Source organism: Opisthocomus hoazin, chromosome 26 (genome assembly GCF_030867145.1).
Source record: "Opisthocomus hoazin isolate bOpiHoa1 chromosome 26, bOpiHoa1.hap1, whole genome shotgun sequence".
In the NCBI taxonomy this organism is placed as follows: Eukaryota; Metazoa; Chordata; class Aves; order Opisthocomiformes; family Opisthocomidae; genus Opisthocomus; species Opisthocomus hoazin.
This window is the reverse complement of record NC_134439.1, coordinates 2,806,556-2,824,506: the sequence shown is the minus strand read 5'-3', so window position 1 is coordinate 2,824,506 and position 17,951 is coordinate 2,806,556. Positions and strand designations below refer to the sequence as shown.

The following is a 17,951-nucleotide window of genomic DNA, read 5'->3' as shown; positions in this document are numbered from 1 at the left end:
TTCTTCTGCAGAGGAATCGCACGGCTCTACCTAAAATCCCCTCGTCATAGGTAGGTTTTATGTCAAATTCTAAAGTCCACTTGAAGGAATTTATGAAGTAGGCTTTCGTATTGGTGCCACTAAGCAAATAGAGCTGTGTGCGTTGGTGTGCTGGATGTGCAGGATATTGTCGGGAATAGAAATGGCGTCAAATAAATTCCTTGAAATGGAGAGAAGGAAAATCTTTATTCAGTGAGCTGCTCACACGGAGTGCTAAAGAGCCAAGCCTTTTAGGAGCTGGTGTCAAATTAATTACAAAATAAAGCCTTTACGTTTCTGAACAGCTGGTTTTTACATTTTTAGAGTTGAATTTTGTTCGTGATTACTGTAGGCTTACTCCTGCGAAGCGAGCCATAAAATAAGACCAGGGGAAAGTTGTTAAGGGAGTCATGATATCTGTAATTTCAGGGCCTGACTGGAGTGCACATGCTGAGGGTTCAGGGATTTTTCATCCTGTGTTCTTCGTTAACGGGTGTTTTCTCCTTGAGAAAGGTTTTGCCGGTGCTTTCGTTAGTTTGGAGGGCAGGAACCAATGCATGCTGCTTGCGTGAAGGTTCAAATAAAGGGCAGAAGGAGGACAGGTATAAAGGCATGTCACACAGTTGCTTTTGGAAGTCTTTGCACTGTGCTTTTCGGGTCATTTACACTTGGACTGGAGGATGCTCCCACCCCTGGCGGCATCTGGGCTGCTTTGGAGCAGCTTTGGTTGCTGCACTGTGACCTTACGCTGCAGTAAAAGGGAGCGAGGCCAACATGGAGCTGTCAAGCACCATCCCAGGGAGTGCTTGAAAATAGTAATATATGTTTGTTTTGAGTACATGTTCTCAAATTTTGCATTGTTGCAATCTCCTGCAGCAGCAGCCGATGGCTTTTGCAGCAGGGTAATGGGGTCTGTCCGACAAACGCCGTTCCCTCCCAGCACAGAGCTGGCTGGAGGCAACGTGCTTCTGCCCTGACGTTAGAAAGAGAAGTCTCTCTATAGGTGCTTGGGTACCGAACCGTGTAGTTTGGATGAGGGACCAAGGAATTGGCACTTGGTGCCAAAAGCGTCCTTGCTGCGTGGGTAAGACCCTCACCACAGCCTCGGAGCTGGAAGAGGCAGCACGTTTCAGGGGCTGGCAGGTTCTGGGGAAGGTAGAGATATAGATATATATATACTTGGCAAGCTAATTAAAAGGATATTTTTCTGCTTTAAAACCATGCTGCGTGCGCTGAACAAACTCATTTCCGTGCCTGGGTTATGAATATCTTCTGAGGTTGTTACGAGCTAGAAGCAACTGAAAGCAGCGGAATGGGCCACGCTGTCTTCGTTTGCACGTGTGCTCAGCTCCAGGTACCAGATCTCTGGCTCGAGGATGCTCCAGAGAGCTGAGGGGTGGTGTGTGTCAAGCAAAAATTTGATTGCATTTTTTTTTTAGCTCTCAGAGCTTGGGCTCTGTCTCTAGTTCAGGCGGTCAGGTCTGTCTCTCGTCTGCACCAAGTAGCAGGCAGTGCATAGTTGGAATATATATATATATATATATATATTTTTTTTTTAAGAAAAAAACCTGCGTCTGGGATGATCTGGGAAACTGCATTTGCCCATAAAGAGCTTTGAGTCTTCCAGGAGTGTGAAACAGGCTGTAAAAATTTTACAAAGGAGCTGGTGGATACCTGAGCCCTTTGGTAGCGAGTAAATAGGCTTTAGACCGTAGTGGACCATAAATAGATTCGTTGGAGGTCTCTGCCAAAAATATCGGAGTGTCTGTTTGAAGGAGGGATGCAGGCGAGCTGCCCAGCTCCCTTGAGTCCTGTTAGGCCGTGTGCTTGCTGTAGTGAAGGGATCTCCCTCTCTGTCTCTCGCCTTGCTGCGTTTCACGCTTGCATTTACAGAGCAAAACGTCCCTGTCCCGGGGCAGCGCCGCTCCCTGCGGGGTCACGAGTGTTGGCATCATTAACCTGCAGCCATCAGGACCTCTCGGAAAGGTTCTGAGTTTAGTAAAGAGTTAAGGGTTAAAAAAAATCTTGCCTTTTGGGTTAACTGGGCTTTCATCCATCACCAGTGACGGGGCAGGATTGCTCCAGCCGTTGAGGAGATGCTGGTGCCTGGCCGGTGCTTCGTGCCTTGCACTGAATGCCGAGTTGCTGCTGCTCAGCTGAGGGGTGTGCACAGCAAAGCCTTTAAAAGCCCTCAGCTCGTGGCAAGAGCCGGGGTTTTGCTCTGTGATTCTGGTCCTGATTCGGAGGTAGTTCCTAAAACCTGCCGTGTAACTCCAAGCACCGGCGCTGTGCCGCGGGGTTCTGTGTCCCACCGCCTTTCCGGAACGGCAAAGGGCTGCTTGGAGCTGCGCTGTGCAAATAACAAATAACAGCTATAAAATCGCTCGCTGAATTGGCTACTTCAGCAGTAATTGAAATTAAAAGGCTAACTGAGGTTAATCCTTTAGCCAAAGGATGCTCACAGAGTGTCTGCGCTGGTCTGGCTGCAGAGGCTGCGGATCGGGTGCTTGTGTGAGGTTTGGGAATATAGAGTACAAAATATTTTTGTTGCCGTATTTTTTTTGCTTTTAATTTCCCCTGGAAAATATTCCAGTCCGTTTAATATAGTCTTTGTAGGGCTGTCTCCAAAAAGCTGTCCTGCGTTGAACGTGCTACACGTATGTTTGCTGTGAAGAGCAGAGCCTGGCCGTTGCTGCTTGCCTGGTTAAATCAGTACAGATACTGTATAGTCCGAATCTGATTCAGTCCCACATAGAAAGTGATCAGGAATGGTTTATGCTGAGTCAGTGGGTTTGCCGAGAGCATCGTCTTCGCCCCGCTGCTGCCGAGGCTGGAGATCTGGCTGGGCACAGCCTTCGGCGGGGAGCGCGGTGCTGGGGTGCCGCATCCCCCGTCTCCTCCAGCGCTGCTCCGCTCGGAAAAGTGGCTGCAAAAATACCGACGTATCGTGGCTGGTTTACTGCCGCTCGGTCGTCTGGAGATCCAGTCTGCCCCGTTTACAAGCAGGATTTTTTTTTTCCTTGCTTGCCGGTACCAATTTACCTTGGAATCAGAAAGTGAAGTTTGCCGTGGCTGTGGCAACACTGATGGTACAAAACTGCAGCTGCATCCCGGGGCGAGTGTTTGTGGCTGAACCACGGGCCAGGAAACAGGGCTGCTGCGCCCAGCTGTGCTGGCTCTGCCCAGCTGAAAGCGGGGGGGAAAAGCAAAAAGATTTCACTTCCTATAGACAGTCAAGGGAGTGCGGAGGGGCTGTGGTTACTAATGCTCTTTCTGCAATAAATTCGCTCAAAATTTCAAGCACAGGATTTTTTTATACCTTGCTATGAACCAGTGGCTGCGTAGAGCTGTGCCTCTCGTCCCGCGTGGTTTAAATGGATGGCTCCATCCCTGGGAAATGGGTGCTTGGGTGCAACAAATTTCTGCCCATCGTCAGCCCTGGGCTTAAAACAAACTTCATCTCTGTTTACAGAATCACACAGGATCCCAGCCTGGCAGGGGTTGGAAGGGACCTCTGTGGGTCACCCAGCCCAACCCCCTGCCCAAGCAGGGTCACCCAGAGCAGGCTGCACAGCACCGCGTCCAGGCGGGGCTGGAATATCTCCAGAGAAGGAGACTCCACAGCCTCCCTGGGCAGCCTGGGCCAGGGCTCCGTCACCCTCAGAGGGAAGAAGTTCTTCCTCGTGTTCACACAGAACTTCCTGTGCTTCAATTACGTCGATCCATACCTGTCTGTGTACCTCCAGATGTGTCCTCCCTCCCTGATTTGCCTTTGTCCACTGATGGCAGGAGTCTTGGTAGTGGGGTTTGGGTCCCCACTTTGCTGTAGAAGCCTGAGCTAAGGTGGAATAAAATCCGCTTTGGCTATTATTTTCATATTTCCCCTGCTGTAACGGGACCGTTCGTTTCACCGCTGCCACTGGGTGTGACACAGTTCCAGCTGGGGACAGACCTGCTGCCATCTCACTCGGGGTGATGCTGCTTCGTCCGCCGTACCTCCGGATGATGAAATACGGCGTTACCGCAACGCACCCGCACGGTGGGGAGCAGAGAGGCGCGGTGCGACAGGGTGGGATGTCCTCCGTCCCGTGAGCAAGCACGGAGACGGCTCTGCTCCAGCGGGTCCCCAGGAGCACAGCAGCCACCTCCAGCGAGCTGGGGCTTGGAGACCATCTCGCTCTACGAGGCAGCGGTCGCGTGGATGGCATGTCGAAAGCGAGAGCGTTTTCCCTAATTACAGGCCCTGATTCAGCTCGCTCCCATCTGCAGTGAAACTCCCACTGTCTGCGCTGGGTGCGGGATGGTGTGAATCTGGCTGCGATGTCTGTGCTCCTCTAATTACCGTAATTTCCATGCACCTCGCGGGCGTGAATGCGGGTGTCCTCACGTGCTCCTGGGGAGTCGGGCACTGCCAGTATCGCTGTTTTGCCCATCCACAGGCTGTGTTTTCCCACAGGAGATGAGAAACATGAGGGCTGCCTGCCCTGTCTGCTCCACACACCCAAAGGGAGCCCTGGAGATGAGATTCACCGCCGTGCTGACAGCACATGCAGGAATCATAGGACCACAGAATCATCAAGGTTGGCAAAGACCCCTGAGATCATCAAGTCCAACCATCACCCCAACCCCACCATGCCTGCTAAACCATGTCCCGAAGTGCCACATCTACACGTTTTTTGAACCCCTCCAGGGATGGTGACTGCACCACTGCCCTGGGCAGCCTGTTCCAATGCCTGACCACTCTTTCAGTAAAGAAATTTTCCCCAATATCCGATCTAAACCTCCCCTGACACAACTTGAGGCCATTGCCTCTCATCCTATCACTAGTTAGTTGGGAGAAGAGACCAACCCCCACCTCACTACGGCCTCCTTTCGGGCAGTTGTAGATGGGGCACGGTTGTGCGTGCACGAGTGATGGGGAACAACTTCACTTGCTGGGATTTTCTGCACTGGAGAGCAGTGGGGTGTTACTGGGAGGTCTTTGTGCAGCCAACAGGTGAAAGAAGAAAGACGCCATGCTTGCAGCCTCTCCAGCATTCACTCTTCCAAATGATGTAGCCATCACAAGAAAGTTGAAAGGAGCACTTTGTACTAACTTTAGAGCATCTCTAACTAAAGTGCCTGGAAGTGCAGCATGGAAATATTTTTCTCAGTTGACTGTAGAGAAAATTTAAGAGCCTAAATGGTGGTGCTCTGAATTATGGCTTGGTTATATGCCAGTGAAAGCCTGCAGTGCAAATCTCAAATCCCTTGGTGTGCAAGGGGCATAAAACCAACACCCGAGGGTATGGCTGTGGCCGTTCATGCTGGCCATGGTGGCCAGGCTGGTCCTGAGCTCCACGCCAAGTCCTGTGCCGCGTGGGGATCGGCTTTGCTGCTTCTTGTGCCCCAAATATTTCACTTCAGGCAGAAGCTGTAACACTCAGGGCTGTAAGTAGTGAAAGCCTCCGGGGGTTTTAAGCTTTGCTGGCTACAGAGAAATGCTGTTTTCGGTGTGACGTTTAGTACTTATCTCCTCTGCATAAGGACGAGGAAGCAGTTGCTGCTGTTTCTTCAGAAAAGGCAGGAGATGAAGTTGTCCCGCTGGGAGCATTTGGAGCTGTTTGTCCTTTTCATGAGGCTGACGCCTCCCACCTGCACCAGCTCTGCGCAAAGGCTGGGCTTTCTAGGCAGGGAACAACCTAAAATGCTCCAGACATGAGAACAATTCGATAGTGAGGAGCAAATACTTCTGGTGTTGGCTGGGAAGGAACCGTACTGCAGATTCTCAGTATCTCAGGAGGGTTGTGGAGGGGCTGAAGGCCATGACTGAGCAGTCTCCAGCCAATCTCACCTTGGATGATCAGGACAGACTAGCTCATGAGTGTTTCCCCATCCCTCTTTTGGCTTTGGGGTGCTGTTTGATAGTTTTAAGGTGCATGGGAGGTCTGAAGATGGTCAATGATCATCTTCTGGAGAACTCATCTGGTGCGTGATATCCTTCCTTAGCTGGAGGGGTTTGGGTTTAACACTGACATTTCAAGTCCAAGTGTATTATCCGTCCTCTTTGCTGAGGCTCCACAGCACCTGCATGAGTATCTCGGCGTGGATGAGTGCTGGGGGGATCCATGGGCTCCTGCGGCATGCTCTCGAGGTATTTTTGGCAGGGCCATGCAGCACTAGTGCCGTTGTCAGTCCCAGAGCTGGAGCTGCGGCTGGGCTGGAGACAGAGCTGTGCTGCTGCTTGGTTAGGAGCTCAGCAAGGGTAATGAAGAACAACTCATTAAATGAATCAGTGGGGAGAGATTAGGAAGACAGATTGTAATGATTATCCGAATGAATCCTGGCCTTCAAGCCTTATGCTGGCACCTGTTAAAAGGCTCCGGGGCTCCTACTGCTGGGATGCGCAGAGCTCATCCATGGGTTGCCGCTGGTGGAGGGACAGGCTTGGTTTTCACGAAGGAGGAATGCAAGACACTGTCACACGCCTTTCTCCTCTTTCCACACCATCTGCTGCTTCCTGAGGGCATCGTCCAGGTTTTTGTCTTGTCTGACCTCATTCAACCCAAGTCTGGTGATATCATGGTCCCAGCCTGACGTGTCTGGGGCCATTGACCTCATTTCACCTGCGTACGATGCCTGTTCATACATGCCAGGTGGCCTTACACTTGTGCTGACGCGTTGATTTTCATAAGACGAAAAAGTTTTTGTTAAAAAAAAAAAAACAAACCAGTAAAAAGCAGAGGATGGTGTTCTGCATCGGGTTACTGAAGGGCTGGTGGATGGTGTTCTGCAAACCAAGTCTTGGGAAATGAAGAGATGTTCGTGGGTTAATTTGTGTTCATGTTGGAGATCAGCCTTTCTGGGAGCATGCAGACAGTGTTTCCTATGACTAATAAATTACGGTCTGGTGTGACAGAGCTCCCGTCACATCATTCTGCATCAGTTCGTTATGTGTGGAAGTAATTAGGGCTTGATGGGGTTCAGAAAGAGGGTAGCAGATTTCTTAGTTTATGGGCCAACATAACTCTCAAATATTTGGAGCTTCACCGTTACAGTTTGTTCATTTGCTGCCAGAATATTAGTGCTATATTTCTTTTTAAATATCCACTCAACCAGTGCTAAATTGCGGTGATTGCTGTGGAGGTGATTTATGCCAGCGATAAGGACCCTCCGTAAGTACTCACCATTCACACAAATGCTTGCACCGATATGCCATTACAGGGAGTGGCTGATTGCACAAATAAGAAGAAAATGGCGATATCTCTTAGTGGATTAAACGTGCTAACCTGTCGTGCCTCTGTGTTGGTTGCGCTGGAGTTAAACTGTTCTTGAAGGGTAGAATGTAGGGGTATGAACTGTGATCCACTGGGCGACATTTCATGCCGTCCTATACAGTAAACAAATTAAAAAGAGAGTTGGTCCTTTCCAATGGCAAAAAGTGGTTTTGGAGGTGGAGATCGATGTGTTAGGAGTGTTAAGCGTTACGTAGCAGCTTGTCGCGATGGTAGGCTGTTACATTTGGGATGCTGGCCGCTGCTAGTTTGTAAAAGAAATAACATTAGTTGCCAGCACAAGACTATCGTAGCCTCAGGTGGTACCTAGGACTTCGATAACTTCTTATTTAAAAACAGCAGACTCGTATAAAACTGGAGCTGCCATCCCTGCTGTTCCCATACAGCCGTGCGACAGTGGTGCCCAGAGGGGTGCGGGCAGGCATCGAGCGGCGTTCCAGGCAGCATCTCCCTGCCTTGCCGTGCCGAGTCGCTTGACAAGCCCCAGTGGGATCTCTCCATCTGCGAAGCTGAAAGGAAAGCCCTCTCCTTGTGAACACAGCTCTGACAACTTTTATGGCTCTGCTTTCCGGAGCTCCATCCCCATTACTCTTCTACGTTGCGAGATTAAAGCTGACACCATGAAGGATGGATAATATTTTGCTTGTCTGACATGCTTCTGTGCCAGGCTTCTGATAATAGAAAACAAACACGGATTTAAAGAGAAATCTGTGGCTACCCTTTGAGGGGGAGAGGACAGGCTGAGGGAGCTGGGGCTGTTCAGCCTGGAGAAGAGAAGGCTCCAGGGAGACCTTAGAGCAGCTGCCAGTACCTGAAGGGACCTGCAAGAAGGATGGAGAAGGGCTCTTCATAAGAGTATGTAGTGATAGGGCAAGGGGGAACAGCTCTAAACTAAAAGAGGGCAGATTTACATTAGATATTAGGAAGAAATTCTTCACCATGAGGGTGCTGAGGCCCCGGCCCAGGTTGCCCAGAGAAGCTGTGGCTGCCCCCTCCCTGGCAGTGCTCAAGGCCAGGTTGGATGGAGCTCTGAGCACCCTGGTCTGGTGAAAGGGCTCCCTGCCCATGGCAGGGGGGTTGGAACCGGATGATCTTTAAGGTCACTTCCAACCCAAACCATTCTCTGATTCTATGAAGATACCAAAGTATGTCATCTATATGTGTTTTTCTGTATGTTGTTTGAAAGAGTCGTGCCTTGCTTTACGGTCTCTTGATGCTGACCAACCAAACCACCTTTTAAATATGTGGGTCCGTGAGTTTTTCGTATTCTTCCAGTGTTTTAGTAGGACTGAGGTACATAATCCCCTCCAACGAAGAGGATGCCCTAAAGGCTGGTTAGGCTTGCTTTCCCCTCTGCCTAGGACAGGAACTTCGTTCCTTCTTTCCTTCTGCACTTTGTTTGGAAGGGAGATGGAGTTCTTTTTGCCCGTTAGTGTGAGTTTGCTCCTTACCGAGCTGTCACTGCAGGCTTGCTCTGCCTTGGAAAGAGATCCCCTTGGTATTTGACGCTTCAGAAACCTGTTTATTGCAGGCATCCGTTGCGCTTTGCTCTTCGCAGCCGTCATTTCATTTTAAATAAGGTCCCGCTGCCTCCTGGCAGGGTGTGAACGAATGGGCCATCGCGATGCGCTTGCATGGAGCCAACCGGACCGCGCTGTTCCTCGCACCCCGCGTGCAATAACGACATGGCTCGGTGCCACCGTCACGGGTGCCACGGGAGGGCTGGTAGCTGTGGGAATGTGTCGCTCAGCCAAAACTCAGACAGAAAGTCTGCTTTTCTTCTATACAGGATCTTTTTCCCATCATCTCATGTGCATTCCTGCCCAAACCCATCTCTGATCTCCCCAGGCCATTTGAGGTTTGTGTTTTTCTTCTCCTTGGACCCGTCTGGAAAGTCCTTTCGTTTTCCTTTTTGCTTGTTGTCTGCGATACTGTTGGTTGTGGGTTGGTGGGGTATGTGTCTCTGAACCTTTGTGTACCACAATTGTGGAGAAAATGATGGTGAAGGATGCTAATTTGCTCTCTGTTCAATGGTTGGTACCTTAATCTGACAGCTAATGTCTTGCCTTGTCAGTGAGCTCTACCCTGCGTCTTTGTCTGGATTTAGAAAAGTAATTTACGGCCTTCAAATGATGTGCTTTTACCATCATTTTGCTTCGTATTGAAAGGATAATTTATCAGCAGATAGGCTTGTCCAGTGCACGCGGGGTATAAATTGTGACATACCTTTTTCTCTATTACTCCGGTCAGGCTTGCTTGCATTTTGAGTATCGGTCTTTTGTGGCTTGTTGGGTTGACACACAGCAGGAGATACATCGGTGTCTTCTGTCTGGTACGTGGAGTCTGTTTGTGATACCCATGCTCCGCTTTTTAATTGCACAGGATGCACATTTTTCCCTGTACGTGCTAAAGAAGGGCTCCTCGTGTCGCTCAAATACTGTTTCACAGGTTTGGAACATGTTTACCTTCGTACTGCAGCGGGGATTTTGCAGAGGAGCTGTCAAAAGTAACCAGTGATCCATCACAGAAAAAAATTGGTATTTTTGTAGAGTATTCTCAAGGTACATGTTTGTGTTTTTGTTTCTGGCTTGTGCTGGACCTGCTTTTTACGGCAAGTTAAAACATTACCAACAGCGAGGAGTGCTGTTTTCCCCCGAGACAAATAAACTGAGGTTAAATCATTCTGCTCTGCCTCGTGTTTACTGTCTCAGGTGCGTCACGGCAGTTAGTATACACTGATGGTGCCCTTTCCGAACCGCTCTATCCGTTTATCCTGATGATCTGAGAACGCTCTGCATCCTCCCCTGCTATCAGGGAGCCCGAAAGAGCCTGAAACCAAGAGGATCTCCAGAAAATAAATTCTGTCTTCCCAAATAATCATTCATAGGGAAGGTGAGGAACAGCGCAGCCCTGTTTAACGTGAGTTGAAATAAATGCATATGGGTTTTTGAACTTGGCAATGTCTTTTTAAATAGTCTTTTATAGCTTCTTAGGGAAAGATGGAGAACCTTGTGGTTGAGGGTCTCGAGAGGGGTACCCGCGGTTGCCCTGTGCCTTCTGTGCACAGCTCAGCTGCGTGCGGGGAAGTTTTATACATGAGGATGCCATAGATATATATGGTGTTTATATATGGTTTGGTAAGGGGCTGTCCGTACAGGCACCGGGGTTTCTCCTGGTAGAGGAGGTGGAAGGAGCCTGCCCACGGTTTAAGGCAGAAGGTAGCTGGCAGCAGGGCATGCGCATCCCGTGGGAGCTGTGCTGTGGAGGAAAAATTGAACCCTGCGGGGCTTTCCTGAATGCCCACTGGCTCTCCCCAATTCCCTCCGACACAAGGCTGGTGGCCCCAAAGCCTTCATCGCTGTGAAACGGCCGCTGGTGGTTTGGAGCTGAGGTTAAACGCCACGTCCATGCTCAAATAGGTGCTTGCTCCATGCAGCATCAGTGGGGAGCAGGGTGGATGGGGTGTATTTTCAGGGATGTGGAAGGGTGGCGTGTAGAAGTGAAGTTGCTGTTACGTGTGGCGAGTTGTGTATAGTAGGGTGATGACTGCTGGGACTGGAGGACCTAGCAAGAGGTCTTCTAGGGGCCTTCTTCAAGGAGGTCTCTAGCTGCAGCGAGCAGGGTGGCTTCCTTTCCCTTTCCCCTTTCCTTTCCTTTCCTTTCCTTTCCTTTCCTTTCCTTTCCTTTCCTTTCCTTTCCTTTCCTTTCCTTTCCTTTCCTTTCCTTTCCTTTCCTTTCCTTTCCTTTCCTTTCCTTTCCTCTCCTTTCCTTTCCTTTCCTTTCCTTTCCTCTCCTTTCCTCTCCTCTCCTCTCCTCTCCTCTCCTCTCCTCTCCTCTCCTCTCCTCTCCTCTCCTCTCCTCTCCTCTCCTCTCCTCTCCTCTCCTCTCCTCTCCTCTCCTTTCCTTTCCTTTCCCTTTTTTTTCCCTTTTTTTTTTTTTTGTCTTTCTTGTTTGTTTGTTTGATGTCTTTGTGACTCCCTTCTGCCTGGGAGCAGGGCTAAGCCCAGCAGAAGATTGCCTGAAGGCAGCCCCAGTCGCTGCTTGAGCATTAACACTGCTCTTGGCACACGGCTGCATTTCCCGTAGGGTCCCCATGAGCAACCTTGTCCTGCAGGGAAAGCCTCTCATTTCTTCCTCCTTGGTTTATTCTCTTTGATTTTCAGTTCTCTGTGTTTTCAGGCCCAAGTCCTCATAGCCCTGGTGGTGCTCGCCCAGAGAGGGCTGCTGGAGGTGAGCGGTGGGAGCAGCGTGTGGCCGGCTCAAACCCAGAGTGGAGGCATCTACATGGGGTTTAGCTGGATCAGGAGTGTGCCTTGGGAGTGAGCTCCCAACCCTCCCCACTTACGGTGCTTTGGTTTGCATTGAGCAGCTGTCTTGGAGCACTTGGGCTCAACTCTTTGTGGGTGAACCTTAGTGGGAAGATGCGCTCCAGCCCAAATGGGCACCCAGTGCATGGAACTGGGCTCAAGCTTGTCCAAAGCAATAGTGTTCTGAATCACATCTAGCATTTGGTCCTCCTCCCCTGCTGTTTTGTTCTGTAGGTCTTCTCCTGGTCCACGCTGTTTGCTGATGTATCCCTTGTTGGTCTCCTCTTGAGCAAGTTCTTTGCTTAGTGACTAGGCCTGGTGGTGACCCTGCCCCAAGTGCCTTTGATAGCTCTAGGCACTTCAGCAAAGGTGTCTGATTCCTCGTTAGGACAAGTGTTCATGTTCTCCATCGTATCACAGTCGTGGCTCTGGGGTGGTATTCAGCTGTAGAATCCGTAAGTGACTGCCCAATTTGCAAAGATGAAAGGGTGAATATGCACCAGGAGCCTGAATGAGGATCTGTGCTTGCTGGTGGCCCGAAAGAACAGCAGAAGATTGCTGGACTTCCTTGGAAATGTTTCCTTGCAAAGTCCTAGGAGCGATGTAGATGATGCCAGCAGCACCTGGATTTAAGCCGTGTCTCTGGAGGTCCCCTGACCGTACCACTGCTCAGGAGCAGGTGTGGGGCAGGGAAGCGGTTGCATTTCTGCCATACGTGTGTCAACACCTCCCAGGTTGTGTGTGGCTGGGCAGGTTTCCCACCTTCTACTGTGCAAAAGAAACATCTGCCAAGGTCGTGGCAGGTGAGCTCCTGGCCATGGCCAGCGGCCTTTTGTAGACTTTGATGGTCGCTTGCTGAGGGTGGAGCGGAGGGGATGGCGGAACGTCCATCCCTTCGTCACCGTTTGATCTCTTTTTCTGGGCTGGGGGGTCCCAGACATGCAACTCAGTGAGCCTCAGGCCCCTGTCACTTTAAATCTTGTTTGTTGGATAAACATGCCCTAACTGGAGGTTTTACACCGAAAGTTTCACGGCTGCAAAGGGCCATATAAAAAGCCCCATAAAATTGCGTGGATTTATTGGGCTGAAGACTGCACTGGGTCCATCAGCAGCTAAATCCTTATTCAGCGTTTACACCGTGCTGTTGCTCGCGATGTAAGCTCGCTTGTTTTCCCATGATTTTCACTCATGGAGGTTTTCTTCTTACTGTATTTCAAACTGTGCTAATTAGAAATTTTTGACTTCTGCCTTCAAAGCCTATCTGGGAAAACCCATCTGTGGGGCACTGGCGGCTGACACAGGCTTGCTGTTGTTCAGCTTATCTTTCCAGCTTGAATGGTTTAATAGGTCAGTCAAGTATTAAAATGGGATTTTCACTTGGATATAGAATCTTTTTTAAAGGGCATGGCTTTTTTCCTGCAAGCACTTCATTTTCTCTTTTTGCTCCAAATGGAGGTTTTAAACTTAAATATGATTTCATATTTCTCTTTTTTCACCTGCTTCCCTGATGCTGTGATTAGAAGGCATATGTCAATATTTGAGGGGAATAAATTGCTGATGACTCCAGCTTCTGTTGAGTTTTATGAATCATCTCGGGGTCGTATGATCTCAGCAACTGCGTTAGCGACTTGTGACTTCTGACGGGACTTCAGCCAGCGTGCTGCTTCGTGTCGGGCTCCCTTCGCTCTGAATATTCATTACTGGTGTTTGCTGGTTGCTTACTGATTGCAGAACCCCGACTTTGTGGAGCCGTGAAGCAGCAGAGTGACTCGAAGACGACTCACACTCCCCATCTCACGCCCGTCCTTGTCAGGAGTCACCATGTGCAGTGGTTGGGGGATTTCTAAATGGCTCTGAGCCGTTTCATCCTCTTTTACTGTAGGAGGAGGTTCTGCACATCTGCATGGCCTCTGGTTTGGCTGTGCAAGGCATAGGAGGGACTTCTGTTTTGATCTTTGGGTTTCCGTGTGTTCTCTGAGTTCAGGGGAAGGCTGAGCACAGGACTGGGCAGTGCCCAAGACCGTCAGTGCCACCACAATCAAAGATGTCGCATCTCTGCTGCCCCACCAAGAGCCACCCAACTTGGAAATCCATGTCCTCCCCCCAGCTTGGAAACCCATGTCCCTCCCGTCTTGGAAACCCATGTCCCTCCCAGCTTGGAAGCCCATGTCCCTCCTGTCATGGAAACCCATGTCCCTCCCAGCTTGGAAACCCATGTTCCCCCCAGCTAGGAAACCCATGTTCCCCCCAGCTAGGAAACCCATGTGCCCCCCAGCTTGGAAACCCATGTGCCCCCCAACTTGGAAACCCATGTTCCCCCCAGCTAGGAAACCCATGTGCCCCCCAGCTTGGAAACCCATGTGCCCCCCAGCTTGGAAACCCATGTTCTCCCCACTTTGCAGAACTGGTGGTCTCCTGGCAGCCACCACCTGGGCTTTGCCCAGCGTTTCTTTCAAGAGGTGGGCCAAAAGGAGACGAAAGAAAGAGCAAAAGTGATGGAGGAAGTCTGTCCTTGTTTACCCAAGTGGTTTTAACTGTTTTTATTTGCCAAGTCGTGGCAGAGTGAGGAATGGACGGGACATTGCGGTTTTTTGTGTCTGGAGTGCCTGGGCGTCGTTCACATTGCTCCCTTTGGGTGCAACGCAGTGAGCACGAGCTGTGGTACTCAGCGACTGGACGAGTGTGGGCATCAGTGCTGGCGTTTCCATCCTTCGGGGAAGAGCCCACCTCTCGATCGGCGGCCATGAGCATGGTGGGTGATGGAGGTGCCTCACACGAAGCTGGGGAATTGCGTTGTGTCTTAGTGCAAGCTCAGACTCAGTGTGTACACGTGTTTCTCAGGGACTTCACGTGATAGGACTCCGGTGAGCTGCTGAAGACATTTGTTTACTGCTCCAAAATGGCTTTCCCATCCCCTCTTCTGTCTTTTATTTTCATTAGGCGAACACAATGTGCTAAGTAATTAAACCAGATGAGGTTTATCTGCAGACATTTCCCTTCGAGCTGCAGCGCGTGACCGTTTCTCATCCCTCTGCCCGCCTTTGGGTGGGAAGAGGTGTTTATTACATGGGAAATACTATATCATCTCTCTCTTCTCTCCTCACAGGTGTTTACAAAATACGGGAAATGCTACATGTTTAACTCAGGAGAAGAAGGACGGCCTCTGCTTACTACGGTGAAAGGTGGGACAGGGAATGGACTGGAAATCATGCTAGACATACAGCAGGATGAATATTTGCCAATATGGGGAGAAACAGGTAAGACCTTCTTTTTCCTCCTGCAAACATGCAGGTGCTGGTGGGTTTTTTTGAAAGACCATCCCGTCTCATCCTCTCCAACCAATGTCTAAATGTAATAGCTCTTGAAAGGAGCCCAGTCTGTACGGAAAAGGGTTGCTTTTCTTCTTGGTGTCTTGGGCTGCCAGTTGGGCATTTGTATAGTTCAGCTCATCAGTGAGTTCTGGGCTTGGGTGTCTTGGCACCAAATTTTGGGATGCCAAGCAGGAATGTCATCGCCTGTCCTTGGACAAGGGTGGGCACTTGTGGGTGACAAGAGGTGTGGTGTCTCCAGGTGCTCCAGCACATCCTTCTTCCCTAGAAAGGCATTTTAGGGAGGCCACATTCAAGGTGGACCTCCAGCTGCTGTTTGTGTTTTCCTCCTGCTTGAAATGTGGCGACATTTGTTGCCCTAATTGCTGTCTTTGCGTGGGTGAGTGCTGCCTGGGTGGACCAAGGGCTCGGCTCATTGCACGCGGAGCATTTGGGATGAAAGGCCTCTGTCCCCTAATGAACCCAACTGGGTCAGGCATCTTCTGAAGAGCCGGTGTGCTGCACTGCAGCCCTCTAGTCCTGGCGCAGAGAAGGGCGGAAGGTGCTGACCAGAAAGTCTGGGGCTGTGTGCTGCCTCGCAGGTCTTGTGGGTTGGGGTGGCAGCACTCGGAGCAGACGTGGAAACGCAACCTCCTGCAAGGGCAGCTCAGCAGCTCCCGTCATCCCGACGGAGCTGCCACCGTGGAAGTTGCTGGCAATGCTGGAACCAGTTTCTTTAACGAACTTTGATGCAAAAATGGCAGGGAGGTGGTCGACTCTGCATGGGCAGGGGACAGCATGGGGAGTGCCACGTGCCACCAGAGCCACCCATTCAGAGCAAGCCTTATCAGTTCTTCAGCAGTGGCGGCTGCAGTTTTCATGAACCCACGTTGACATTTCAAACAAAACATCCAAAACAGTGTTGGATAAATTGGCAGCCGCTCAGTTCCTCTGGCAGTTGCGAGGCAGAGCGTTGCGGTGGGCGTTTTTCAGGGTGAGGTTGTCTGTGTTTATTTTTGGGTATCAGGAAAGGGAGAGGAGCAAATATCACTTCAGGTTTTGTGTCGCCGTCGCTCTGTCACGCTGTGCCAACGAGCCCCTTTGAACACCATTCAAACTTCCGCTCAATAGCAAAGAAGCAAGTTGGCTGCTTTCATTCAAAACTTAAAATTTATTTGTGTGGTGTTTGATTCCTACGATTTAAACAGGTTCCCACGGTCCCGTCAATCATTTAAAACTGCGCAGGCTTTTGTAGCAGGAGCTTTGCCTTCCAGTTTTCAGCGTGTACTCCAAGGCAGGCTGATCTGGCCCGGGTGAGGGGGAGGAGATGGTGATTTGAGATAATCATTTCTGACTCGTTATATTTGTTTGAAGCCTTATCCTTCCAAAGGCAAAACAAGTTCACAATGCAGAGTTGGAAAATGAAGAGGATCTTCTAGCTCTGGTGCTTTATTGCTTACAGGATGCTCGGGGGGGGCTCGTGGGGGTTGGAAACCCCCACGTTGACGGCTCAGGGACGTAGCAGGCTTGGACTGCCACACCATGAGCTCTGTATGTTCAACCTCGGTGGGTTTTGGACCCCTCTGAGGTTCCCCATGGAGACACAAACCTTGTGTCACACCATTCTTGCTGTAGGCTTGTTTTTTGGAGGTGCCTTTGGAGAATCTTTAGGAGGAACCCATCCAGAAATGCACTGCCTTTAGAGCTGTGCGTTTCTATTGCTGCGATGCTGGGACAGGTGGATCAGTCTTGGCTGGGTAAACTAGACTGTCATTACACAGGAGGCAAAAGAAAAGAAAGAAGCAAGAGGAGATAGAAATTGGGCAGACTAAAGATGAGGGAGGACGATCAATCAGGTCTTGTTCTTGCCGTCTGGCAGGGAAGCTGGGTGGGAGAGCCTGTGGCAGTAGCAAGGAGGTTTCCAGTCTGGTACCTCCACGTCTATGAGCATCGTAGAGGTTGGGTGGGATGGCAGCTTCTGCTCTGATCAGTCTCTTCAGGCAGCTTTCAAGCCCTGGTTGTGGCAAAAGTGGCCATGGCTATGGCTGTGGACTTTAAACCTGAGCGGGGAAAACCAACCCCAAGTGCATTCATTGTTTTCAAAAATCTTATGACTTTTAGGGTCTTTTGAGTCCAGACTTTACTTTTGACCACATGTGGAAGTAAGCAATATACTCCTTTGATTTTCGAGTTGTCCCTGATGATGTCCTGCCCCCCGTGACCTGACCACTGTTAATCTCACTCGTATTTAACTTACATTTGTACTCAGCTAAAGAGTAGAGGAACAAAGAGGGATTCTCACGTCCCTAGAACTGGGTTGACATTATGGGGCTGGATTGCGCTGGGATAGTTATAAAGATCTCTGTCTGACCATGAAATGCTACAGGATTCAAGGTAAAACTATGTAAATAGGGCTCTTGATTTGGTTAAATGGTGTAGCAGATGCTCCTGGACTCGTTGCAAGCAAATTTCGCCACGTTCTTACCGGTCCTGGTAGAACTGGTGCTTGACTTTGAAGCTCATAAAACGTTAATCTTTGCCTTTCAACAAGAGACTTTTTCATCCTCTGCATTCGTACAGCGCCTTGTACAAGCTGTCTTCAATCTTCATTGAGCTCTCTGGACACTACCAGAATAAAAATATTAACTAGAGTGGTTAATAGTTGCTGTTCCCATGGAAACACTTAACTCGGCTCTTAGTAGGTAAGTGAAGGAGTTGATGATTTCCAAATATTTGCATAATAATGTAAATGTGTTTGGAATTAAACCTCCTCAGCTGCTGCCACTGGGACTGCACAAACTTTTCTCTCCAATGAAAAGCTTTGCCAGGGGCACGCAGCTCTGAGTAGTGAACGTCAACCCTTGAAGGGGCTTTGGGCGGACATGGGGTGAGAGCTTCGTGTTGCAGTGCCAAAGCCACATGTAGACCTGGGGAGGTCCAGTCATGGGGATACCTCCAGGATGGAAGGAGTTGAGTTTTTTCTTCCCGATGAGTTAATGTCTCCATTATAACCTGAACTGTTCCATTCACTCCTTATCTTTAAC

General features: G+C 50.0%; 1 protein-coding gene across 3 annotated transcripts in view; it reads left to right on the top strand.

Annotated features, from left to right (window-relative positions):
- Positions 1–17,951, top strand: part of LOC104338677 (acid-sensing ion channel 2) — a 513,818-nt gene that overhangs the window by 448,276 nt on the left and 47,591 nt on the right. For all 3 annotated transcript variants that reach the window (XR_012766230.1, XR_012766231.1, XM_009944739.2), the window contains exon 2: positions 14,706–14,856. Coding sequence is in view for 1 of the 3 variants with exons in the window: in XM_009944739.2 (XP_009943041.1) it covers positions 14,706–14,856 (151 nt within the window). In the remaining 2 variants the exon portion in view is untranslated. The remainder of the gene's footprint in view (positions 1–14,705; positions 14,857–17,951) is intronic.